At 37.8% G+C, this 26,305-nt stretch overlaps 3 protein-coding genes across 7 annotated transcripts; all 3 read right to left on the minus strand.

Annotated features, from left to right (window-relative positions):
- Positions 1-72: 72 nt before the first annotated feature.
- LOC128017233 (transmembrane protein 151B-like) lies at positions 73-10,325 on the minus strand. 4 transcript variants are annotated; one of them, XM_052602517.1, is made up of 5 exons: positions 9,762-10,325; positions 4,988-6,734; positions 1,749-1,945; positions 1,465-1,581; positions 73-475 (listed from the first exon to the last, which is right to left on the minus strand). In XM_052602517.1, the coding sequence occupies exons 1-3, from the start codon at positions 9,819-9,821 to the stop codon at positions 1,827-1,829; spliced, it is 1,926 nt and encodes a 641-aa protein (XP_052458477.1). In that variant the 5' UTR covers positions 9,822-10,325; the 3' UTR covers positions 73-475; positions 1,465-1,581; positions 1,749-1,826. The 4 variants fall into 4 exon arrangements, 3 of the variants coding, with proteins under 3 accessions (XP_052458477.1, XP_052458478.1, XP_052458479.1); XM_052602518.1 differs by lacking the exon at positions 1,465-1,581; XR_008184385.1 differs by lacking the exons at positions 4,988-6,734; positions 9,762-10,325 and having other exon boundaries at positions 1,677-1,763.
- A 262-nt stretch (positions 10,326-10,587) lies between these two features.
- mus81 (MUS81 structure-specific endonuclease subunit) lies at positions 10,588-16,094 on the minus strand. 2 transcript variants are annotated; one of them, XM_052602521.1, is made up of 17 exons: positions 16,021-16,094; positions 15,602-15,766; positions 15,371-15,527; positions 15,152-15,264; positions 14,960-15,076; positions 14,731-14,811; positions 14,559-14,647; positions 14,293-14,469; positions 13,989-14,174; positions 13,755-13,882; positions 12,963-13,075; positions 12,676-12,795; positions 12,501-12,596; positions 12,273-12,401; positions 11,707-11,810; positions 11,365-11,448; positions 10,588-10,787 (listed from the first exon to the last, which is right to left on the minus strand). In XM_052602521.1, exons 2-17 carry the CDS (start codon positions 15,752-15,754, stop codon positions 10,721-10,723), a joined length of 1,914 nt encoding a protein of 637 aa, XP_052458481.1. In that variant the 5' UTR covers positions 15,755-15,766; positions 16,021-16,094; the 3' UTR covers positions 10,588-10,720. The 2 variants fall into 2 exon arrangements, with proteins under 2 accessions (XP_052458481.1, XP_052458480.1); XM_052602520.1 differs by having other exon boundaries at positions 13,989-14,177.
- Positions 16,095-16,973: 879 nt separating this feature from the next.
- ovol1a (ovo-like zinc finger 1a) lies at positions 16,974-23,011 on the minus strand. Its single transcript, XM_052602527.1, has 4 exons — positions 22,410-23,011; positions 19,334-19,572; positions 18,808-19,099; positions 16,974-17,901 (listed from the first exon to the last, which is right to left on the minus strand). The coding sequence occupies exons 1-4, from the start codon at positions 22,507-22,509 to the stop codon at positions 17,564-17,566; spliced, it is 969 nt and encodes a 322-aa protein (XP_052458487.1). The 5' UTR covers positions 22,510-23,011; the 3' UTR covers positions 16,974-17,563.
- Positions 23,012-26,305: the final 3,294 nt, after the last annotated feature.

Below are 26,305 nucleotides of genomic sequence, written 5' to 3' on the forward strand. Positions count from 1 at the left end.
AAACCTCAGAATAATCCACACAACTCCAGTTCACTCTAGCAAATTCAATAAGTAAAGCTTACAGAATCAGAATCATGTTTGCCATAATTAAACTTTATTTATATACTTTTATATAATTGTAGCCTACTTTCTCTCATGCATTCGCTTTCTGACAGTTCTAATCTGTGTCCATTAAAATAGTACTCGTTCTTTAAAGCTGCTTGCTAAGTTTTCGGGTCTGTCTCTCACGGGCCTCGAAGGCATGCTTTGTATCCAGTAGCTCGTCTAGCATCCGTCGGAGGCGGGCCATGTCCAGCTGTGTGGTCTCACAGTGCTCCCTCAGGCTCTGGGTCTCCTCGTGCAGCTCCACTGAGGCTGCAGCCAGCTCCGCGCTGCGCTCCTTGCACTGGATTTGTAGTCGAGCAGCATCCGCCAACATGGACTCCACACTGGACACCACCGAATCAGTCTGTGCCTTTGCTATCTCAGTCATCATCTGGCAGAGGGAAAAAGAGGTGAGCATGGTCATGAGTAAAGACAGGAAGTAAGCTGAGAAGTAAAGGAAGATGGAAGGAAGGGAGGTTTAAACTTTCTGATGGATTTTTTTTTCTTTTGAAAAATGCAATAATAATGTGTCTTTCTTCTTTTGAACACATAAGATATTTTGAAGAATGTGGATAACCAGTTGTTGGTAGCCATTGACTTATCATATAGTTTGCTATTGAAGTCAAATTGCAATGGAGGTCATTGGCTACCATATAAACTGTTTTGCTACCATAAAAACAAGTTCTTCTGAATTCTTTGTTTGTGTGCGTTTTCAACAGAAGAAACTCATTCAGGTTTGGATCAAGAGGAAGGGAAGTAAACTTTGAAAATTTGTTTTTGTGTGTGTATGTGTGTGAACTATCCTTTTAAGATAATATAAACTTTGACGACTCTAAAATACAGGTCTAAGTAATAGCTATACATTTTGTGAAGTAATTTTTAAATCTATATTCGCCAGAGTACTCCTAAATGTCGACCAAAAATACAGATGACTCGTCATTTTGTGGATCCAATATTTTCTACACTTACAACCAACGGAAACTCAGGAGCTGTGTCCCAAAGTGAAATGATGTATATACAGTGCTTGACAAGCGCTGTCATTAAACGCATATTAGCAGACATCAGTCGAGCATTTACACTCGGCCAAAGTGAAAATATGTCAATCATCATCCGTCGTAACGCCTCGTTATACCGCAGCGGTTATCGGTTTGATCCGACGGGTTTGAAGCGGCATCAAGCGGCTTACAGAGGCTTACCGAGCCTCTCTCAATCTCATCTTCAAATTGCTAACATTGTTAAAACACTAGACCCTATAAAAAACAACAACAGCAGGTACAGTATTAACAATTACAGTGATTTAATGACAACTCAGCACCCAAAACAAACTTTACAGCTCAAAAACGCAAATTACTTTCCACACTGATCTGATACCAGACTCACCAGATTTTCCCCTCAGTCTTGATCATGTAGTTTTTCTGCTTGCTGTGCGTCTGACTCGATTCAGAGTGACTGTTAAATCCGAGATTTTCTCTAACGTGTGGCTTAAATCTACTTCACCTCAAATTAAATACGACAGGATTAAGAGTGAGACAGGGACAGACTGAGACTGGGAGAGACATTTTCATAACAAGAGTCTATTTACAATTGTTTACCATTTTGAATGTAAATAGACTGGACTAAAAGAGAAAAGTTCTTACAAGTGATTGAATTAATTTTAAACAGACCTATTAAGAAACTTGTAACACCAGCACTGGCCGCCTGGCGGTATAATAGAACCGTTGTGTCCAACGTCATATCCGGTGTTAAGTTCTTGGTTCGGATTGGATGATCAATGCCGAGGATTCGTTTTCACCACTGCTGTTGTTCCAGGTATGTTGACCTCTTGACCTCCATGTAACCTTAACACGTTCTTTATGAAGAACTTAAAAACAAGACACTTAATCAGTGACAGGGAAGCAGCTCTACACAACCTGTAGACATGTCCAGATAGCATAATTATATTACTATTTGTTGGAAACACTGCAATGTAAATGTCAAATGGATTTGATGAAATAATCAAAAGTATCTTTTTTTATTTGATCAGACTGTCAGATTACATTTGTAACACAACAAGTTACTAAATAATCCCCTATATACTGTAGTGCATTATGTGGCATTCACTTCACAGAAAATACTAACTCTGTGAACAAGTGATCGATTTTAGCTGCAAGTTCAATGTGTATTGAAAGTGTATGGGACGTTTCAGATTCTAGAGAGCTTTTTACTGGACAGAAGATCTGATGAGAAGCTGAAGTGCAGGGTGATGTCATTAAAATCGTTGATTCATTGGTGAAAAGTGAGAGACTGTAAGTTTTAAATACTTGTATCTTGTAAATGCAAATTTTCTAATTGTTTTGGAGCACACTAGCTTATAAAGTTATATTTGTTTATGGCAAAATATTTCTACTACTGTAAAAGCCAAAGAACTTCAATAATGATTTCATGGTCACTTTAAATTTACAAAATGATAACTGGACCCCAAGTCAAAAACAATGTCAAGGCACAAATAAGATTTCAAATATAGCAGTTTATTATGTACCATCAGTATTATGTTTATCATGATCATCATGATCCTTATATTAAGCTTTCCCTCCAACACACACTCAAACAACCTTTCATAACTCCAAGCAAAAATCAGTGTAAAAAGATTTCAGGCAAACCTGTTTGAGGCATTACAACATTATTTTGCTTGCTAACAATCTAGTAATTTTGGGGAGGGACAACTTTTAAGCTATTTATTTCAACTGACCAAATTAAATGTACCGTACATCTCAATGAATTTGGCTACGTTGGAAATGGTATTGTCAAAAAAGTAAAGTATTGGTTTAATTTTTATGCTACTTTTAATATTAAAGGGTTCTTAAGTTTCATCTGTCTGGGGGGAAAAAATGCAAACTTGCATTTCCTTGAAAACACACACACACAGATTACAAACATAAAGACAGTTGATCTCAAAAACCACCTGGACCATCTGCAATTTAAAAGTAAATCTAAAAAAACTCTCATCATCCATCTAAGTGCTAGAAGACAGTTGTGCATCCAGTTGAACAATTACAGTTTCTAGAAATTCAAGAATCTGGAAATCAAGAATTCTGGGAGTCCAGGTTTCCACCATCTTGTTATCAACAACAGGTGAATGGATAAAACGCACTGCACAGTCAAATACAGATGGCATACTTTACATTCTTATTGTGATTTAATTAGACACCACATCACTGTTAGATCAACATTCACGTTGTGACAGAACATTTTGACAGTATTGCAAAAACATGTTCTTTTCCTTAATCAAAGTGTTTTTAAATTATTTGCAGTACAGTTGCAACATTTATGTGACCTGCTAAAGGATAAATGAGAGCGTATCTGCATGCTCTAGGCTTATGGTGGGACGAAGCGTATTTATTTGGACTCCAATGTGTATTTGCAGATTATATTTAAAGCTTGACAGCATAACACAGGCAGGAAAATGTGCATTTGTACACATTTTCCAATTATTAAACACATTCACGTGTATGCTGCAGTGAACTCACTACTACGACGTCACACAATGTATCTTGGCACATTAAGCAGTCTCATCTATGATTGGCCTATTTATTCACATGAACCTTCAGCCAATCAAAGCTGAATGAAAACAGCTACAATGGAGGGCAACATGCTGTACCATTATTTTTGTCTGTGTGGTGCTCTTCTGTGTCAAGTTCTTCATGAGGCAAATTGGTGATACGATGCTGTACAAATAAACAATTACTGACAAACAATACATTGAAAGTGAACACAAAGTGATTACAGCACCTCACAGAAGCAGGATTTAGTTTAGTTCTGTAGTTTCAGCTTAGTTTTTTTTTATAAGTGAACCAAAACATATTACAGGGTCTTGCAAGCTTGCAGAAAGAAAATATTCTCAATAAAGCTGCAAGAAAACAGCTTAATATGATAATAATCCTTGCAATATTAATGGTATCCATTAGTTTTACCAAAAATCCATTTAAAAAGTGAGGGAATTTTTAAAGAAAAAAATGTAATGTCATGTCAACAGTGAAATGTCTCAAGAAGTTGAATCGCAACATTTTGTGCAAATTTATAAGGTTCTTCACTTTTTTTCTTCTTGTTTTTCCTTTATTTCTAAAAAACAAAACTTTTTTGACTTGTGGGACACAGCTCTTTGTTGGCTATGTGTATAGATTAACATTCCTCTTGATGAACTGAACTGTTCTCTTCATTATTTTTGGAAGACTTTCCAATGGTCTTGTCTTTCAATAGCATGCCTTTTGGTGCATTTTGCTCCATGACCAGAGGTGTAGTTTATTCAATGTTCTTCTTTTCTTCCGCATTCCCCTTCATTTTACAAACACTCACTTCCTGTTTCTTTATTGCATAGATAAGTTTATATTAACATCAATCATTGTTTGTTCAATTTATGCATCCATCTTAAACCGATCAAACTGACCATTCTCCAAAATGCTGTCTCAAAAACTTTATTGGCCAGTTGTTGGCATTATTTTTTAAATGCTAGATATTATGGTAAAACATTGGTGCCAGGCCACTTATAATATTAGCATGAGGTACCTGGAGTTGAAATATTTTCCTTCTCTAATCTTCAACCAAATACTTATTGATTCATCTCTATTAAAAATTGGTGTGTCTCTTTTCAGTTTCCTGTGGTCACCATTCACGTTGTGGTTTTGAACTTTTTTTTTTTTTTTTTTTTTTACTCATTCATATGCATGCATAATTTACAATGTAAAAACTCACAGTGTATGTATATCTCTTGTTCTTTCCTATAGTATATTCTGCAAAGTTTGTCTGAATTAGCTCAACTGACAAATTACTTCACATTCTTTTTGGCCATGACTTTTCTAATCATTTCTCTTTTTTCTTGCATCCTCAATGCAATTTTTTATGAGGGGTCTTCAGGAAATGTCCTCACCTGAATGGCAACTCTCCTCTCCATGCACAATCAACACCGGGAAGAAAAAGGCATCCTGATATCCAGGAGGTCCGTCTCCCTCCCTGGCTTCATCATCTTCTGCATCCTCCTGTTGTTCTCTTTCCTCCCCATCTCTCTCAACTCCTTCTCTGTCCACCACATTTGGCACCTCCTCATCCTCATCACCCTCTCCCCCCAGCACTCTTCTGCTCTCTTCATCTTGTCTGGTTCCCAAACCTAAGAAACCACCTCCCCCACTTGCCTCTTCTCCTCTTGTCGCAAGTCCTCCACCGACACTTCGGGAGTGGAAGAGGGATGATGGCCGAGGAGCTTGGAGCCGTCCTAATGAGAACCCACTCCTGCTCAGAACGAGCCGACCCGGTCCTCCAGGACCAACTCCTGATCCACTAGCTCTCATCCCACCCATGGTTCCACTCAGCAGGGCTGTAGTCGGGCCTCTTAGCCGGGATGGCAGGGAAGCACTGCTTGTGGTGCGGTGGCAACGAGGACAATTCTGGAGCAAGTAGGCCGAAGCGAAGGCCACTGGAAGAGTTGGGCCGCCCACTGTTGAGTTAGTGCCTTGCCCAACTGGAGGAGTGTTGGTACCTTGGTTACCGCCTGAACCAGGATCCATCAACAGAGCCTCAGAGTAGCTTGGCACCATCTGCTGGTTGCAGCGAATGTGCCACTCCAGCTCTGTCATGTCTACCGTATTGACACGTGAAATGGCACGATAGCTCGATCCAGTCCCAGATCCAGGTCCGTTTCCATTCTCGTTGCCTCCACCATTTTCAGTTACGTCACCCCTACTGTTATCATCAGCCTCACCAAACAATTTCTCTACATGGTAGTGCACATACGCAGTACGATACTCTGCAACAACCCGAAATGGCCAGGACAGGAGCAGGGTTGAGGCCAGCCAGAAAATTTTACACCTGGCATACCAGGGCTTTCTGGATGAGTCTGGAAAAGCAAGGATGTGCTCACGGAAGTCCACATTCTTCAAATGCATTCCCTCCCGTGCCTCCATGTAATCATCTAGTCCTTCGTTTTCACCAAAAAATCGTGCACGCTGGGTGAGGTAGGCAGCCTCCGCTCGTGCACTGGCGAAACTAAAGCATTTGGTGAAGCGCAGCTGTATTGCTGGGTAATCCATTAGGCCTCTAAGCTCCTTTGAAACATCTTTGACGCCATACCTCGCATAGTCAAACTCAGAGCTTGCAGCATGCGTGTTTACACGCTCATGATACACTTGCGTAGTGGTATAGGCATCGCCGTTGCGGTAGCGCGTTACCTGTCTTGTCCGTCGCACATAGTGATAACTGATGGCCTTCCACCAAATGCATGGTGTTGCTTGCTGCAGCCTCTGTACACGCTCATACACCTCTGCAACCTCTGCTTGAGCCAACATGGCTGTCTTGGAGTAGCAGTGCCAGCATTCCACCAGGTAGACCACATACAGCATGGCCAAGAAAGCGAGAGGAATATAAATGTAGCCGCTGGAACAGGGACTATCCAGATCCACTTCTAGGGGGATATAGACATTGGAGATTGCTGAGGTCGTAGAGGGGTCTCCAGGCTCCACAACGGCAGCCTCTGGCTCTGTCGGAGCTAGCACTGGAACTTTGCACAGCTTGCACCAGACCAATGTACCAAAACACCCAAACATGAGCAGAGTGAGGAGAAGACACTTCCAGTTAGACTCACGACACAGAGAGACAGCCAAGGACTGCTTCACTGGATGCTGCTGCAGAGAGGTAAGGACAAAGAGAATATATCAAAGCCAGCATGTGGACAATAGGTTATAATAATAAAGATATACTTAGGATTGAATATTGCCTGGAGAAAAATAGATCTCATATTTGCAAATTACTCGTTTGGTTAAATTACCCAACACTCATGGCCTGGCCTAAAGTAAATTACATGTACATTAGGTTACAAAAAATAGACTTAATTACTTCATACAAGCCATGAGATTCCAGACAAGTACGTTTTGTACGCAATTTTAAGTCTATATACAATAGTGTTGGTTGCAATGAATTAGTTCTCTAATGAATTCAAAAAGATCTGCCATGACAGAAAATCCTTTAAAGTTTGATGTCACAGGACTATGAAAAAGAATGAAAGAATGAGGAATGCTAAATGCTGCTTTCTTTGTGTATGTCAACTGGGATGCAAGTGAAGTGTTCTGGAAAAAAAAAATCACATCACAGTTAATCTTGTTCATGACATTAAATAAATAAAAGTGCACATTCTAGATTTGAAATTGTCTTGAACACTCTGCATAATGATCTCCTCTCTTCCATAAAGCCATATCCCCTTTTCTTGCAGTCTTTTTCTATTAACAAAACCGCACATTCAGAACTTAAGTAGCAGGAGGATTATAGCCTTTGAATGACTGGTGTAGCTATCTGAATCTTAAGATTATAAATTTGCGGTTTGGTTAACTGAAAATGACTGAAAGAACATGGACTATGCAAGAGTGAGGAACATAACACAAAGAAAGACATTGGAATATGATACATCTTTACAGTCAGAGAGATAAGTATGTTGGCAGGTAGAGTGATATGTCAAAAACAGATACTCTGTCAGCATCCTTCACTTGACTTCAATCTTTCATTATCCTTCAAAAGCCTGTGCCACACTAATGCCATACTAAAATGTACAGAAATGGCACACTATCCGTTGTAGCATATACTGCTGCCATCCAAATTAATTTAAAACTGCATTTCTGATATGATTCACATCTTTCTTCATTTCAAGCGGTCTCCATTTCTATTGATCTTCATGTAACGAGAGACAGGAGGTTAACTCAGCACCAGTGAATAAATAGAGAATAGAGAGAGAGAGGGGGAAATGCTGTAGTTCGTTAATATAGACGGCCTGGAGGTCAGTGCTGACTCTGGTCTTGAGCTTTGTCTCAAATTTGTTGACCTAACCAAAGTCATTATCTGCCTTGAAATAACACAGACCTCCTTTGATCAGATACTGTACCAGTGATAGGACATCTATCAGATAGAAGACCATGACAAATGTTAAAGGGAAAGAGCCAAGTACAGTGGCAGACAAAATGTGAAAGAGAGGAAGAGACATTGCCAAGAAGGCTGGTAGTAAAACAACAGCCCCAAGGGAAAAGCTCTGCCAAGACCTGAGGGAAAAAACCAACATATTACCCTTTGTGAAGAATATGTATTAGGCCTACTTTGTTACACCATTGCATTACTTAAACTGTGTTCTATAGGTTACACTCTTTTTTAGTAACATGTTCTGATTAAATAACGAAGACGACAAAAAAAATTAAATGTTAATTACCAATTTAATGCATCTGTTACTACCATGCCTTTCTTATAGTACCTTATAATAACATTCAATCTTATGTTAAGTGAACATGGCAATCATTCTGTATGACAATATTAGCATATGATACCAATCAATGTACTACTGCAATAATTTTTTTTGCAGTTACATTTTGTGCAAATATGACCTCTGTTTATCCAAGAAAAAAAGAGAGCCCGACTGAGGACAAATAAATCTAGAGAAATTAAAAAATGAAGGCAAGAGATAAAACACATGGTTAACAGGAAATATACTGTACCACGTTCACTGTGGAGGGATATAATATTATATTTATATACCACCAAAACAATTATGAGACTGAAGTACTGGCAAGAGTACAGCTTGACCATGTCATATGGCAAGCTGTTTATATGGCTTATGATATTTATCAACTAGTTATTATTTTATGTTGCAGCGGGAACTGTATTTTGTTCAGTTTCACTAGTAACTCTTCATAATATTCAATAAAATATGTATACTATAACAGTCACTAATACTTATTCATTACATGTTAATTTTAAATAAATTATTATTAATATCTAACTTTGGTATTAGTACTTTTTTAGTAACCGTAACTTCGGTTAAAAGTTTGTTCTAGCATTTTTAGTAGCAACTGAATAGAAACTGGTATTTATTTATTAGACTAATGTATTTCTATTGTTGCTTAACACTTTTAGCTGTACGGTCCCACATATGGGATTTTTATTTTTGTGTCCCTGGGAGTATTGTCCTACATATGGGATTTAGATCATTTTACACATTTATGAAATCGGAATATCAGATTGTTCATGACATGGTATGCAGGTTTATGAATATTTTAAATAAAGGAAACACAAAAATGATCCATTTGTCATATAGTGTTATTGTAGACATGCAGTGTCAGTTGACAAGCCTGACACATTGACAGGAAATAGTAAGGGAAACGTTCTAAAACAATGGTCACCTTAAAAAAAAAAAACTTACTCTGGGGGGACTGCTAGAATATTTTAAACTCAACACTAAAAAAGTTCATCTAATTGGTTATTTTTTAAATTAAATTATGAATAAGCCATTCTGACTGGTCATGACGAAAGTAAACATTCATTGGTAAACTGTAACAAGATAAGAAATGTTGCTAGTAGCAAATGGGATAGATTTGTCTTATGAAGGTCTAATTATCTAAAAAGTACCAGGCTAGTTAAACACAGATAAACATGGAATAAGAACTATGAATACGGTTAAACTGAAAATTATGTCACTGTATTCATTACTGGATTGTTATACTAATTAAAAACTGTCAGGGGGAAAAAAATGTTAAAACGGCTTGCCATACATGTCGTGACAGTCTTCCTATGCACATCAATGATGATTGTACTATACAATACCAGCTAACCTGTCTATGTAAACACAAAACACAATTTATTTACGATTTGGTAGAATTTACACGCCCTCGTCTCACCTCTTCCCTCTCAGCTCGGTTCAGAATGGGCTCCTCTCCATCTGCCGTCGCCTCCTGCATCTTTCCCCCGTCCCTCCAGCACCACGGAGACACCCCGGGGATGGCTTCAGGATGTGGCGGCCCACGTCCGGGTCTTCCCCTGCGGGTAAGTCACCCCATCCGCCGCTGCTCCCGATACGGTTGGTAAAGAGCGGCAGCCCGGGCAAAGTTGCATGAACCACGCCGCATTACCCACCCGCAGTCTGCGTCTCCTTGCCCTTCACACATCAAGTGCATGCATATATTCTCAAGTAGTCTCTCGGATCTGACCATTTCACCATCAGCTTCATCACCTTCACAGTCTCGGTGATGAGGTTGTTGTTATGACTGCATGTCCAGAAACATGGACGATGGGAAGAGAATGCATCGAGTATTTTTAATGCACGCGCCAGTCTGAATACTGGATGCAGGCAGCAAAACTTTAAAACACATTTCCACTAAAGCAACCAGCGTCAATCCAAGGCGCCCTTGTTTGTTGATGAGCGTGTTTCTCCTTGAGAAAGACTCAGAGGACGTCAGCGGAGTCCCCCTCCAATCTCCTTTAAGGCAAAGCAGCGGTTACCTCAACACTGCTTTCTTAACACTGATGTCACTCACATTTCCCATACAGCTAGTCTCAATGCCCCTTCTAATTCTTTGCCTCATTTTAATGCACATTTTGCCTTTTTTTGAAAGCATACGCTTCAGTGATTCACGCTTAGACACAGCAGGTTAGCGTTTTTTGTTTTGAAGCATAGAATTGAACTGCATTGTTTCAGAGGGGAGAGAAACATACAGAACACGCAAGTTTGAAAAACTGTAATTTATATCTTTATTACTTTAAACATTATCTGAGAGTCAAAAAAATGTACAGAATGAAAATGAAAATACGATTAAACTGAAATGCTGCACACATTTGTATTTGTCATAAAGGCGAAAGCCTATGACAGAGGTCCATGCGTACAGTAAAGCTGATATATAGTGCGGCTCAAGGCTGGTCCGAGATTCCTGCAATAATAAAAAAATAAATAAAATACATATACATCATAATATAGCAACTTTAAAAATGCGTGTTATTTAAGTCTCTGAGGCTCAACGAAGAATGCATTTAATCTAAAATACAGAAAAATACTAAAATTGTGAAATATTATTACCATTTAAAATGTCTGTTTTTAATTTTACTTAGTTAAAATGTGCTTGTATTCCTGTGATTGTAAAGCTGAATTTTCAGTATCATTACTCCAGTCTTCAGTGTCACATGACGCTTCAATATGCTGATTTGGTATTAAAGTTTTCTTGTTATTAATGTTGAATACAGTTGTGCTGCGTAATATTTTGGTGGAAACCACAACACATTCTTTTCAAGATTCATCGATGAATAGACAGTTCAAAGAAACAGCATTTACTTGAAATAAAATGTAGAAGCTGATTAATTTATTGCATTCTTGCTTAATAAAAATAAAACATTTCTTTAAATGACTTTAAAAATCATTTTCTTTTGAAATATCTTATTGACTCCAAAACTTATATTTATTTATTCTACATACAGATAGATAGTACAAACAAATTAAAGAACAAAACAAACCTTTTGAGTTTTCCATATTTGATGGATGAAAGCAGCTTCTCTTTTTCTGATTCACTGGAGCACTGATCATATGCTTGCAATAAACTACAGAAAGAATGAATGATAAAAAAAAATTAATAATAATTAAGCAAAGCCAATAGGCTTTTCCAGATGATCAAACCAATGTGTTTTATGACAATGTCGTCTGCATGTGTTACAAATCAGTTGTTACAGAATACAGTAATTTTCATATCATACAAGTGAATAAATGTCTGGTATAGTAGAATATAAAAGAGTGATTTAATGAGTGAGTCAGTGTCTGTGATAGTGGAATGTAAATTAGTTTTAATGAGTGAGTCACACCTGCTGACTGTGCTGTAGTGCTCAAGAACAGTGGCTGCTTTATCACCAGAGACTCCACTGATCTGCATAAGCTGTCGTGCAAACACTTCCCGCACTGTCTGGCACTGTGTTTACATGAGACAGAGATCTTGATTAGAAATAATAGTAGGATTTATGATGATAAAAACTATATATATCCAGTATCAACCAATACTGATAAATTAAATATGTATACAGTTTTGGTTGATACTGGATATTTAATTGCAGGCCCTTTAAGTTAATATTTGTTAAGAGTAAAAAACTAAAACAAAGGCTGTTTTCAGGACTTTCTCATTTCAAAATGAATATTTAACCATACTTCAAAATGTATATTATAATATTATTATTATATAATATGATGTATCTTATGCATCACAATACCAGTACAAAAAGTTTAGGGTTTCATTTTTTTATTTTAGTACAGTTGATTTTGTCATTCATCATACCAGCAATAATTATTTTCAGGTCATCAGGAAATCATATCGGGCATAATTTTAATATCAGTGCAACCTTACTTTCTCATATGTGAATTGATTGGTTGACATTACCTTGTTCTTAATAGCCCCATAGTTAAATTCTGTGAAGGCCATGAGAGAACAAGAAAGGTTTTCCGTTTGCTCACTCTCATCTCCTCCATCGCCCTCCAGTTCTCTGGAGCGACAGAATAACGTGCAATTCTGACAATGAAAAAAGAAAAAGAAAAAGTTTCAATAAAAATAATACACTAATTAAGAAGTGATTCACGCATGCTGCTTTGATTTGACTGTAAAACATACATGGTAGAGTTTCTGGAGGTATCTGGTCATGATGGTGAGGTAAGCAGCAGACTCTTTCACATCCTGTACACGCTTCACAAAGAAGCCATCAACCACCTGCGAATTACACACTTATACAAGCACATCATCGTCGTCATCCACTATTTCATGATGGTCTGTATGGCCTGCTGTATACCTGTGTATTGACTATTGCTTGTTGTAATGTACTCTCAGGTATACTGAGATGAGCCGCCGCTGATCCGCACTCCTCCACCAGATAAATGGGCTTACGCAGACCACACCTCTTCAGTCGAAACTACACATGAGAACATGACAGGAAAAAATAAATAGGAAAAAATTAAAAATACATTTTTAAATTCTTTTCATTATATAAAGAGCAGATAAACAGAGAGTTTATCAAAAAAAATTGGACTTAAGGTTCATTTTCATATTATATATCTATATATAGGTCATGTTTCAAACCTTTTGCTCTCTGAAGCGTCCATCTATAATGCTTCCACACAGATCATCCATCCTCTTCCTCTCAATTATGTAATCAAGCACCAACTCTTTCCCCACAGGTGGACGCAGCTGTCCTGAAGGAGGACACAATTTTTTGGGATTGGTACATGTTGAACTATACAATAAAAAAATATATATATTTTTTTTTACATTTCATTTTTTTTTTTTTTTTCAGGAGGGCCCCAAAAAATTTTTTCATTATTTAAAGGAATAGTTCGACCACAAATGAACATTTGCATAAAATTCAACCACCCTCAGGCCATCTAAGATGTTAATAAATTGGTTTCTTCAAGGGAACAGATTTGGAGAAATTTAGCTTTACATCACTTGCTCACCAATTTATCTTCTGCAGTGAATGGGTGCCGTCAGAATGAGAATAAACAGCCGATAAAAATCATCACAATAATCCAGTTCATCCATATCTTGTATGACCTGAGGGTGAGTAAATTTTATATTTCTTTGGGATTAACTATTCCTTTAAATTGTTAAATTGCTATATTGACAATTTTAAATAAAAATATTTTAAATGTAAAATAAATAAAATAAAGATTTATATATGTATTTATATATGTCCAATATTAAACTTTTTATTATAACACAAGTACATATCAGCTAGGATAGGAGGGTTGAGAACAACTTTATATAAATGTCTTCATTTGACCTACTAAACGTTCATTGAGCAACAATGCCATCTGCTGGTTATCAACTAGTCCTAAATCTGCTAAACAACGGAAAAATAGCTAGTTGACTTACCAGGAACAGGTGTCACTTTCTCACGTGCCACCCAAAGAAAATCGCCCACATTCAGTTTCCTGATGTCAAAGGTCACACAATTCCTTTGCAATTCCTTAACCAATTCTTGTTTGCGACCACTGCTTCCCCTGCCGAGTTCAGAATATCACTGTGATGTAATTCTACTAATTATTTTCTGTTTTATGAAAGACAGTTCATTAGAGAAGCTTGAACTTCAATCTCTTTTCCTCTTACCCTGTTGTTTCGATGACGTCGACACACAACACAATCTCATAAGAGCCAGGTGGAAGATGCCAACCCATTGCTGCTCTCCCCATCTCTAGGGTCTGAGATTTTCCCACAGCATCTGATTCAGAGATCTGACCTCTGGCCTGGTTTACAGAAAGAGCTGGGACAGGCCTTTCTAAAGACTTGCTGAACCTACTGGCAGATGGAAGTTTATACAGTTAATATGTCACCACTGGCACTGCTTCATACCCTCCCAACACGCAAAACATTTTTGGCACGTCTTGGCAAAAGCCAACCTGCTTCTACATACCAACGCTCTTTTTCTTCCTGCTGCTCCTCCTCCTCCTCTAAAGTCAGGTCTACGACGTCTGGTCCATCCTGAGCATCCTCCTCTTCACTCATTTGCTCCACATATTCTTTAGCCATCCCCGTCTCTTCAGAATCCAGCTTCTCGGCTAGAGCCAGACCCTGATCGGTCAATGAATACCTGAAATAAAAAAACAGAAAGAGGGATATGAGCAACTGAACTCACGCTACAGCAGAAATCCAGGGCTGGGATTGCAGTTTACATCTCACCTGGCAGGATTGTGTGTCTTCACCAGAAGGTCTTTCTGAATGAGTGTGCTCACCGAGGACCATGCAGTGTACTTGCTACCAAGATCAGGCTAGTAGTAGGAGAAAACAATATACTTAGGGTACAAGCAGTGGTTATAGTGAGTCTTGTGTAGAAGTGAGCGGTTTGCCTTACCACTGTGAAGGACTTCTCACACAAGGGTTGTGCCTCAGTTTGTAGTTCATTCCTAAACATGAAGCCTTTACTGCCAGTCGTCTAGAAAACAAGGGACAAACTTATACCCTTGCATTTTATAGAGTGAGTAAGCATACGCCATTTATTTGATTGTTTTTAGCAGCCTTGGTTTTGACAATTTATTTAAATAGAACATAAAATGAGATTAAATTAAATGTGCTCGTTTTACCTGTGCGTGTCTATACAAAGTGAGCAGTACAGCGTAACCTCCAGACCTCTTCTGCGGCACATACTCTCTCTTTTTCTTAGTTCCCTTCTCCTTTCTTACTTCTCTTTGTGTTCGCTTCTGCAAAACGAGTCATTAGTTTTCTAATATTAACACAAACAAGTACATGCAACTCTTTTTCTGTTTTAAACCAACCATATGTTCACTCAAGTTTCCCGAAGGTTCATTTGTGGGTGCTTCCATCTGTTTGGAGGAAGCCATGTTGCTCCTCTGGAAAGAAGGAGCCAAGTGGATTGGAGCATCAGAACCTTTTTCAGGAATAATTCAAGATTGTTAACATGAGACCAACAGACTAAACCTTGGTTTAAGATGATTAAAGGTTGTGGGTACTCTAAAAATTTGATAGGAAGTTACCGTCTGCACTAAATTGAGGTCCCTGACCGTTTTCTCTATAATGCTTCTGCAGTCGCTCGTCCAAAATCTTGCAGATCCCGTCACCGAAATTCTGCAGGATCTTCGCCTCTTTCCCGTTTTTCAACGGCAGAGGATATTTTTTCAAAGAGTTTATGGCCTGTTGAAAACAAACACAGCACTTCAGCCACTGAGTTTAATCGGTTACTAATGGATTTATTTACAATCGCTCACCTTCTGATACACGTACTGCGTTTTCAGGCCTTTCTCTTTGGCGCTGTCACGCAACTCTGTTAACCACTGCAGGAATAGAGGGTTTGGGCATGAAGGTACCGGGCGCTTGCGACCCAGACACACCTGATCCGTCGGCATATTTGCATCGAGCATGCAACTTACATCCTATAAAGTAAAAAAACCATCCATGTGCTTAAATGTTTTCAATGCAACTGACTTAATCTCATTATACGAGAGTGGACACGTAACTGTTACTATATAAATGTATGTACTTTCAAAACTAAACGAAGAGCCTATTTGCACGTTTAGTGATTCGCTTGCAACCGATGTACTAAAAACCTAGATGATCATCTTTTAAAATGCATGTAAATTATTACAATTATTATATTATCTGCAGGGTTTTGGGACGCTGTATTTACCTTAGTTTAGCTGCCCACCGCTTCCCCGCCTGTGTTTTCGAAAGCAGTATAGTTCCGTCATTTCCGCCCGACGATACACAGTAGCGCCACTCCAAGGTTTGTGGTGCATTTGAGTAAACCTCGAAACGTAGAAACATGGCATATTGCATGAGAGTTGTTTGGACTACACATACATCATAATGTTTGGATGATGTTTAGATTGATGTTTTGAAGTAATAGGCTATTTAACAATAGTGGTAATTTACCCAACTTGGGCTTGATTAATAAGCAAGCCTACATTTCATCTCAATCTAACTTAGGTTTGTTTTAAACAAGAAATTATTGTAGGTATTATAGTTTGAAAGGGTGGTACTGAATTTGTTAGTGCTGTTGAAAATAACGGTTTAAAGGGATAGGCACCTTTGAGCCGTTAATGCCTGATGGGCCCATAATGAAACAGACACTGAATTCCAGAAACAAGACCAAACAAGGATCTGGAATCCACCAGCAGCCACCCACTGAATCTCTTTCTCTCCTGCTGTCTCTTATCCATGCTCTCTTACATGATAATTCTAAAATGCTTTATTGTTCACAACTGTATGCATGCATGTATGCATGCATGCAATTATACATAAAAGTACTTTAAAACATGAATAATTAAGTTCTTATAGTTGGGTTTCTGATAGTATGTTGCTTATTCCTGAAATAATTCAAGAATGAAACACTTCTTGTTAAACCATCAACAAAAACACATTTATTGTGGAGGTATGTTGTTATAGATTGCCAGAGAGCCTACTTAATTTATCTAACAGTGACAAGAAATTAAAATGTTATTACATTTATGATGCTTTTGAATATAAAAAATACAAAAATAATAATGCAACCCAATAAAACACAAGTATTACAAGTATTAAAGGTTGTTACATGTGAAAGTAAATATATAAAATCTAGCAAAAAACATACCCAAGAAAATATAAAAACTACACCAGGATAAATATAAATCTTTTATGATAAATTTATGCAGGTATATATTACATACAGTAGTACAGCAACAACAAAAAATTAATTTCCTTTTCAAAATCCCTTTTTTCAAACATTCAGAGACTGCTGATATGTAACTATCAGTCGCCACAGAGTTCACAAAAGTATTATTTTAGTGTTGAAACATTGCTACATAAAATCATTGTCACACACACTGCAAATGGAACAATTTAATGTCACATTCATCTGTGTTTTTCTCCTGAGTTGTGTTTCATTACATCTATTTTAATAATAATAGTATTATTATGTAAACTGAAGTAGTGCATACTTATGCTGTAGAAGTTATCAGCTGCTTTTGTGCATTACACAGGGAAAAGTACAGCCCGATTCTGCAGCAAAAGTCTAAGCTGAATCTCAACACACTACCATTTAAACAGCATTTTGCATGACTTTACTTTCCCTTTTTAAATGACCTCTTCCCTTATTGTCTGTATTCTGAATGAAACATAAAATCACCAGAATGCACATTAATGACATCCCTTAATATATACACAAAAATATTGTTTAAGAAACATCCCTCTCTCTACCTCCCTCCTGACCCTACAGTATCATCGCTATTATTAGAGAGAGGGGAACCAGGTTGGGAGATGTCATCTTTAGTAGCATTCCCCACTGGTGACAGTCTTCGTGCCCCCTTGGCCCGCAGGAGGAGATTGTTTGGATGTTTAGTGTGGAGGTGATGCAGCAATGCATCCTGGGTAGAAGCCGTAAGGCCGCACTCTTCACAGACGTACAGCTTGCTGCGGCGCTCTTTGTAAGCGTACTGCTGCATGACACCATGAATCTTCTTCATGTGTGACTCCAGAGAGCAGCGCTGAGTGAAGGCCTTCTCACAGAGATTGCACTTATATGGACGAACACCTACAGGAGGAAGAGAAGAATATTCTTGTTTTAAAAAGTTGAAGATGTTTTGCAAGTTGGTATAAAAGCACTTTTTTCTTTTGATAAAAAAATAAAAAAATCTAATTGAGAAGGAAATTACCCTTTTTTTATTTATATGATTTCAACATCTATAGCAATAATACATTTCTTATTATTTTTAATGTTGAAAACAGTTTTCCCATTTATTTTATTTTATTTTATTTTTTTTGCGGAAAGTGTTATACACTACTATTCTAAAGAAAGTAAAGTAAAATAAATTAAAACATTTTATTCAGCAAGGACAAATTAAATTGATCTAAAGTGACAGTAAACATATTTATAATGTTACATAAGATTTCTATTCATTAAAGAACCCTGAAAAGTTAACAATTTAACTTTAAACTTAACAATTATTAATAACCGTGTACCAAATATAATAATATATGAGCACCCATTAGAATGATTTCTGAAGGACCATGTGACAATAAAACACTGGAGTAATTGCTGCTGAAAATTCAGCTTTGCATCACAGGAATAAATTGCATTTTTAAATATTTTCAAATAGAAAACAATTATTTTAAATGTTAATAATATTTCACAATATTCTAGTTTTTTGCTGTATTTTTGACCAAATAAATGCAGCTTTGGTCCTTTTTAGAAAAACTTTTAAAAATCTGAATTATTCTAACCATTTTTGAACTTTAGTGTATCTATCTGTTGATCTGTCTGTCTGTCTATCTATCTATTTAATTTTTTTGGTCTCGAAATGTTTCAATCCAATTGTCTTGATCTTTCAGTGAAAATGCTTAAATCCCACCCCTCCACAACATCCAAGTCTCACAATCCAGTCAGCAGCCAATTATTTGTGGCAACGTCTACTTCATCGCGAACAAATAAAGCTCTTACCGGTGTGTGTGCGGACGTGCCTCTTGAGATCAAAGGTGTCGTTAAAGCCCTTTCCACAAAAGTCGCACAGGTGTCTCTTCTGCTCGCTGTGACATTTCAGGTGTCTGTTTAGCATGCGCTGGAACTGGAAAACTTTTTGACACACCTGGCAAACATAAGTACCACCACTCAACTGCACTGAAGGCGACTTAGCGGCAGGAGGGGAGCAAGATGTTGCTATAGAAGCAGGTGTACTGGTAGTCACGCTAGGAACAATAGCTGGAACCTCTTTGGGAAGCTCACCTGTGGTGACCTGAAGTGAGATAACAAACAAAGAGGGAAATATAAAGACGAAATTAGTGGTAGTGGTAGTGTAAACACTTAAAATAGTAAAGTGATATGAGTATAACCCAAACACACAAGCGATTTGCAAATCAATAATGTTCAACGGTGGCACAATGGCTCTGCAGCTGAATATGAGCTTATTGCCGCTGTAACTAGACCTTAGATCAATATAGTAAAGGTAAACATTTTCCAGAAGCCTCACCTTTATTTTAGTGCGCTCATATGTATTGTTGTGTGTGCTTCGGATGTGCTCGGTCTCTGGACTCTGGCCTAGAGCAGTGCACGATGGGAGCTCAGCGGCAGGAACCACTGCACCGGGGTCATTGGTGTACATCTGGTTGAACGTGTATATGCTGTGGTCCTTGCGAGTGGACAGGCACAGTGCCACCTCTGCTGGACTGGCTTCGGTCTCCTCTCGGAGCGCAACGGGAGACATGGAGACTAGAGGAAAAAGAAGAAACGATGGCGTCAAATGTTAGAAGTAGAGCAGAAAGCAACATTCATTGTGTCACCACAATATTTGCTTTGCTTATTTGGCCCGAGTATTGTTTAAAGACAAATGATGACAAGCGAAAGATGTACAAATCTTTCCAGCGTAACATCTTGGCTTTGTGAACAAGTGTGGATTACAGCCTACATAGCTGAAGATGAAGGATGTTATTTGTAGACAATCAGAAACTGGGTGTGTATGTGGCTCTCGAGGCTAAGGGGGACAGTTGTGCCTCTGGGCCAGGTGTGTGAAAACACGAGTGTGAGTGGGTGGGTTGGCTGGTGCGCATGAGTGTGTGAGTGTATTGTGCCTGGCTGAAGTCAAACCACTCCTGTTACTGCTTTACCAGTCAGACCAGCTGAGCTAGAGACACAGGCTCGAGCTCCCTTTATACAAACCTCCACGCAACACAATACATCAGATGGATAATCTGCAAATGTTTGCCAGTCTATCATATTCTTTCCTGAGAGGTTGTTCGATAATACTAGCTACTGAGAGAGATTATTCGGTCACTGAGAGAGAAATAGAAAAAACATTGGTTGCATGGAGATTTCAGATGGTCAAGAACACTACTAGTAGTAGCCTGAACAATGAATCTGTTGATTCTGGTGTGGCACAATCGACTGGGTTGCAAATTATAATGCAAATATCTGATGTGTGCAGTGGCTAACGGTAAAATGCAACAATCTATTTCATAACGACCATATAATCCAAGCAGATTTATAGAATTACTTGGTTTCCTGTCATAAAGAAATCCAAGTATTTAGTGGTAGCCTATGTTTAGTAATTAGTTTGATGCTGAAGAGACCCGAATGTATAAATGTGAATGCTATATTTTATAAGTTCTTCTCATTATTATTATTATTAATTTTTTCTAATATAATTTATAAGTTAAAACGATACATAGCAGTGATTGTTTCTTTTTGCCTTTGCCCTGGGGTTTGCCAACACCTCCCTTCACAGACAGTCACACAACAAATATGATATAACCAAACAGGTCTTAAATATCACAAATAGATTCGACGTAGAAAAGTATTTTGGGTAAAAACTGCATTTCATTTAATTAATTTTTTTTTTTATTATTATTATTATTTCATTTTTTATCGTATTACCGACTATGACAAATCCTGGTTTATTAGTCATTCAAGCAAGTTCGTAGCCTATTTAAAATAGCTAGATTTTCAAAATGATTACTATTATTTTCGTTTCTCGTTGTGCTTCAAAGTCAGTTTCACCCTTCTCTGACAATTTCTATGCGTGACATGGCAGGCGAAGTAGAATAAAAAATTAAAAAAAACTAAACTAAACAAAAGTTAAAGAATGGGTTTTAAACAAGAGTCATAAAATGGGTAGGCGACGTCGATAAATATTTAACAATGCTTGTGCTCCGGGTTTATTCAGCAGATATCGAAAAGTGGGGTGAAAGGTACACTCGCTGTGTGTGTGTGTGTGTGTGTGTGTGTTTGCTAAGGGTGTAGCGGGAAGAGGGAGACAGCGCGGCGAAGCCCGTTATTTCCTTTACCGCTGTAACCATTAACCCAAAACCATATCACGGACGATAATCTAAAGGACCACGATGCGTTAAAACGGATGTTGCATAGATTAGAAAGAAAGAAAGAAAGAAAGAAAGAAAGAAAGAAAGAAAGAAAGAAAGAAAGAAAGAAAAAGATAAATTAGATTTTTTTTTCATGTCAGGATTGCTGTAGAGAAAATATCAGAATAAATCCATTATTCACCTACAGTCTTTAGGCAACTTAGCTTTTGTTTACAAGTCGGTAAACGTTATGGCAACACACGGAACAGGTACAACAACCTTCTGACATACCTGCATGAATCAAAGGTATATGTCTCTGTTTCAAGTTGGTTCAGTTTATGAATGGGCTGTTATGCAAATGGATTAAACTTTCACAAAAACTCGCAGGCTGACAAAAAACATCTGAACGCATTCTCTTAAAATGTCAAATTTCTTGCCTACTAGGCTACACACATTTAATTGCTTAATTGTTAACCGTAAATAATAATAATAAAAAACAATAAATACATAAAAAAGCACTACAGTGTAGCCTAATAGGCCTATCTCAGAATATCTTAATAGGTCTGTAATATAATGATAAGTGCAGAGATTGAAGAAGGGGAGCATAATGAACGGTTGTGTCTATTCCGTTAGGTAATCCGCAGTAATCTAAAAAAAAAAACCCTGTAAATTAAGCAATTATCAGTTACTTTCTTGTAATACGAATACATAAATATCACCCACTCTAAAAGTTATTAGTTATTAGAAAACAGCCTTCAAATGGAATTTTCCCTTACTCTCTAAACTCTAAACAAAAAAGGCTAAACCTTAGGCTATAGGCCTAATTTCAGAAGACTTTAAAGGTTTTGTGAACAGGCCACTGGCACCGTGTGTTGCAATGAGTTTCACATTATAAGGAAGACAGCTGGGTCTGAAGGTCAACCAAAAGAGCAATAACGGCCCGCTTACACATAAACTCATTTTATAAGATCATGCTTAGTTAAATCACACACAAAGAAATTGTCACATTTAGATAAGTTTTATATGTAGGTAGGCTACCTTTAATTTACTGGAGCCAGCCAAGGCACACACACAAAGTTAAAAAAATTTTTTATAAAAACAATAGCCAACACAAAATAAGCTATTCAATTACGCAGGACTGTTCCTAACACTGTTCCTGGCAATAAACTCTTGTCTTACTGAATGTGCCATTGGATGCACCCGTACCGTTATCCGGATTGTGAGCTAAAAGTGTTTACTTCTGTATCGTCTCACCTGGAATATAAATGTCTCCGCGTTCATGATCCGGTAGATCGCTCCAGTTTCTCTTGCCGAGTGAATTCCACGTTTTCTTCACTAGAAAAGCTCGTGGCATGGTCTATTCCCGAGGTCCTTCCCCGCTATCTCTCAAAATTAAACGGCAGGCTTTTTAACACCGACTTACTTTTGGAACAACTGCTCCACAATACAAATTAAGCGTAATGTCCTTCTTGGATGGTGTTTTCAATTGCCTTATCCTCAGTTTGGAAAAGCAAAGCCGAGCTCTTCGCTCAATACGGACACCTCTTTACTCCAAACTTTTTGTGTCTACCTGTGCAGGTTTCCGTGGAGCTACGTTCACCCGCTTCTGCGTACACCTTACGCCGTCTTCCGCTACTCCGAGTTCACGAAGTCTTGCTCGGAAATACACTCAGTCCGATAGGTTAAGACACATCTAGGTGTCTTTGTCAAGGCGGGAGGTGATGTTTGTGGCAGGTAAATAGTCCAAACTGCTCAACCGACGGACGACAAAGCGAATTTCAGCGGCTGATTAGAGCGCAGGTACACATTTCGTGAGGAAACAGGTAACAGTGCGCATGCGTCTGAATATAACGGTGACAACAAACCCGACCCAGTCCGGCCTCTGCGTCTTACCTGTCCAACCGGTTTTCTCTCTCTGTCTCCCCCCCTTCCCCTGAACAATTCCGCTTCAAGGTGGCACCGGTGTGAATGTAGAGGTAATAGTCTACGAGGTAGGATGTGACCAAAAAACGAACTAAAAATAAATCTTACACCGATTGTATAGGCTACAGTTAAAGTTGCATTTTACACCATGTGAAAGCGTGAAAGACTGTGTAGTTTCATTCCTTGGGATTTTCTCTGACACCTTAAAAGCATTGAGCATTTAGCCTATAGGCTATATGGTCAAAACAGCTCAATTGACAGAAGGTAATTTAGTTGTTGTTTAGTTTAAACTCATATTGCTTATTGTTCATTAGACTATAAGCATTAGACATGGGAACAGCCAGGTTAGGTTTCTTGCAACTCAACTGCCAAATGCAACTGCACACTCTGTCTTAGTCCCTAAAAAATACAACTTTAACAATGTTGCAGTGAAACTTCTGAGACCCAATCCCTCCAGCATTTCACAGTTTATTTATGAGGCAATTGATAATGGCAGCTGAGCTAACAAAAACACCTCAAGTGTACACAAAACTGCAGTTCATCATGATGCTAATCGAACAATTAGGAAAATACTCAGTTCCAGCAGTTTCGTGTTGGCATGCAAGTTTCAGAAGACCATGCGGTTTTTGTAGTTTTGTGTTAGCCGAAATGACTGCTGAAGTTGCAGTAAACATATTGTATATTTTCCAAAATGATCATGCTGTTCTTCGGCCTCCGTGATATGAAAACCAAATTTTATATGAATTCCTAACATGCTTATTTTTTCTCAGTCATGTGCATTAGCTATAAATGACCTAGATAATGGGAGAAGAGAACAGTTTATAAATGGAAAACAGGTTGAGGTAAAAAGAGCAAACAGGTGGAAAGATGAAGAGATGATAGCACAAATGAGAAAGAGAAAGACTGAGTGAAAGGCAGAGGTGTGCAGAATGACAGGTATGCTGTCTGGGCTGTTGGAGTGGTTGTGGCAGGACATTTGGCTTAAGTTTTTTTTTTTTTTTTTTAACCAGCTTCTCCATCCAACTCATTAATAAAAATGAATCTTAGTAATTATCACAATTTCAAACTCGGGTCTATAGTTCGAAACACATTCTGCGTTTCAAGTGAACAAGACTCATATGTGCAGGGCTTGCATAAGCTGCTATAAATCAGTTCAGCCACCTTATACTGTAACTTTACTGTTACAAACATTGGTCTCAAAGATGGAGACGTTGGCTGCCATGCAAGTAGATCTGGCAGGAGGGCAAGAGTCGTAGATTCAAGTTCAACCTGATAGACGGCCCAAGACCATTTCTCTGACAATCACCCAATCCCTTCCCCCGTTTCTCTTCTTCTCGTCTTGCTCAGAGCCTGCTTAGCTTCATTCACTTCTAAGCCATAACAATGACTGGTAATGACTTTTACTGAAGTTATTTTTATTTTTTTTCCACAGCCGGGTGGAGTTATGATCAGCATTTATTACTGTCACGGTATTTTGCGTGACATGACTTTAGCGTGCGTCACAGCTGTTGACCAGAATCGATTTGCGGTCTGAAAAGGTAGTTTGGAAAAACTCTTCTCACAGATCCACATTCTAGAGTGTATTAGTGAGGAATGTTACCATTGAAATATGGTAATAGTCATCACACACACATGCTGTCTCATTCTGTCATTTGTGTTATTTCAGTTGTTATGTCCTGCTTGGCTTGTTACACCTGTGATTTCTGTTGAAGTTTAAAGCTCATATGATGCTTCCTGGAATGCTATATTCATCACTATCTTTTTTCTTTATTATTAAGTGGCAATATTTTCCACGTGGAATTGTTTTGATGTATATTTCTTTTACTTTATGAGGGTACCCTTCCCACCCACCAATACAGTGTTCTGTCCATTTATGTCAAATACTTATATTGAAACAATTGACTGAATTAATTTTCATTATGAGCTGCTAATGTGCAAAAATATAACAGCACAGTAAGGGCTCTGCTTGAATGCATTTTAAAATAACCAGTTCAAAAACGTTCAGTGTTTGCAGAGCTTTAACGAAATTATTTTAATTAAAAAAAAAAAACACTTCATGTTTGCTATACATTCAACAACATACACCGTACACATAGCCCATTTGACCTAGAATAGAATATCAGTGAAATACATCAATATTCAAAAACAAAAACAAAAAAAGGAATTTTTGTCTGTTTAATTTTTGACCCTGATATATATTTTTATTAATTTCCCTTATAATTTCCCTCAAATTCTCATTTAATGCACACATTTATTTCTCAAGTTCACATGGCATATTTGATTGTACATCTAATTCTACAAGTTACTGAAATTCATGTCTAATTATTTAAAAAGTTGTTTAGGAGTGAAAATAGCAAACATTAATCAATACTATTAAGTTACTAGTATACATTAATATTTAAAAACACAGAAACAGACGGTGCCAGAGAACTTGAACAAGAAGTTTCCATTAAATACAATAAAAAACTAAATGCTAAAAAAAAGTCTTTAGAAAAGTAATGTTTTAATATGACCGCATTTTGTGTATTGATTTTTCAAAAAAAAAAAAGAAAGAAAAAAAAAAAAAGATAATAATAATGATCAGTGCATGTGGGTGAATTAAATAAGGCATTCAGGGAGCTAGATGTTACAATTTTGTACTTCAGTTAATAATTCTCTTTCTGTGTTTAGTGTAGGAAGTCAATTCCTGAATAGAAAATAAAGGTAAAAAGGCTTAAAGTCTTTACTAACAAAAAACAGTTCCTATATTACTCCCCACATTTGCATATAGTGTGGCATGTTGTCAAGCACTCTATTACAAGTTTTCAGTCAAATTTTAATAGTAAAACAATTATATAAAACATCATGTAGCTAGATACTGAGATATTACTGTTGTGAGGCTTCATTGCTTGACAACAAGCCTCAGTCTTATGCTCTCTATATGGATCAGTTTAACAGATTGACAGTGGCATATCTTGGCAAGGAAAAACAGGTTGACATCTGTGAAGTTTGCTTTATATGTAGTTTTATATACCAATAAAAAGTCATAAAGGGCAGTTTGGCTAGATGGCGAAGATGAATGTAACCACGTGTTTGCTTCACGTTAGGGAAAAAAAAGTGTAGTTATAAAACCAGTATGTCTGCCACCTGGCGGTGCGTTGAGGAAACGCAGCCTCGCCGACTCCACGGAGCCCTCGGGTATTTCCTGTCCGAGTCCGACAGTTACTTTTGACATGCTTCAACACGAA

This window comes from Carassius gibelio, chromosome A7, assembly GCF_023724105.1.
Source record: "Carassius gibelio isolate Cgi1373 ecotype wild population from Czech Republic chromosome A7, carGib1.2-hapl.c, whole genome shotgun sequence".
NCBI classification, from domain to species: domain Eukaryota; kingdom Metazoa; phylum Chordata; class Actinopteri; order Cypriniformes; family Cyprinidae; genus Carassius; species Carassius gibelio.

Bases quoted from the DNA above. Each gene is read 5' to 3' on its own strand.
- LOC128017233 (XM_052602518.1), bottom strand. From the start codon at position 9,821: ATGCAGGAGGCGACGGCAGATGGAGAGGAGCCCATTCTGAACCGAGCT. The intron at 6,735-9,761 runs GTGAGACGAGGG...ACCTCTCTGCAG, and splicing joins ACCGAGCTGAGAGGGAAGAG to CAGCATCCAGTGAAGCAGTC. The intron at 1,946-4,987 runs GTGAGGACATTT...CTTGTTTTTAAG, and splicing joins AGAGGAGAGTTGCCATTCAG to TTCTTCATAAAGAACGTGTT.
- mus81 (XM_052602520.1), bottom strand. From the start codon at position 15,754: ATGCTCGATGCAAATATGCCGACGGATCAGGTGTGTCTGGGTCGCAAG. The intron at 12,597-12,675 runs GTATACAGCAGG...TGTAATTCGCAG, and splicing joins AAGCAATAGTCAATACACAG to GTGGTTGATGGCTTCTTTGT. The intron at 10,788-11,364 runs GTTTGTTTTGTT...TTATTATTGCAG, and splicing joins AAATATGGAAAACTCAAAAG to GAATCTCGGACCAGCCTTGA.
- ovol1a (XM_052602527.1), bottom strand. From the start codon at position 22,509: ATGCCACGAGCTTTTCTAGTGAAGAAAACGTGGAATTCACTCGGCAAG. The intron at 19,573-22,409 runs GTGAGACGATAC...TTTTTCCTCTAG, and splicing joins CGGAGACATTTATATTCCAG to TCTCCATGTCTCCCGTTGCG. The intron at 19,100-19,333 runs GTGAGGCTTCTG...ATCTCACTTCAG, and splicing joins ATGAGCGCACTAAAATAAAG to GTCACCACAGGTGAGCTTCC.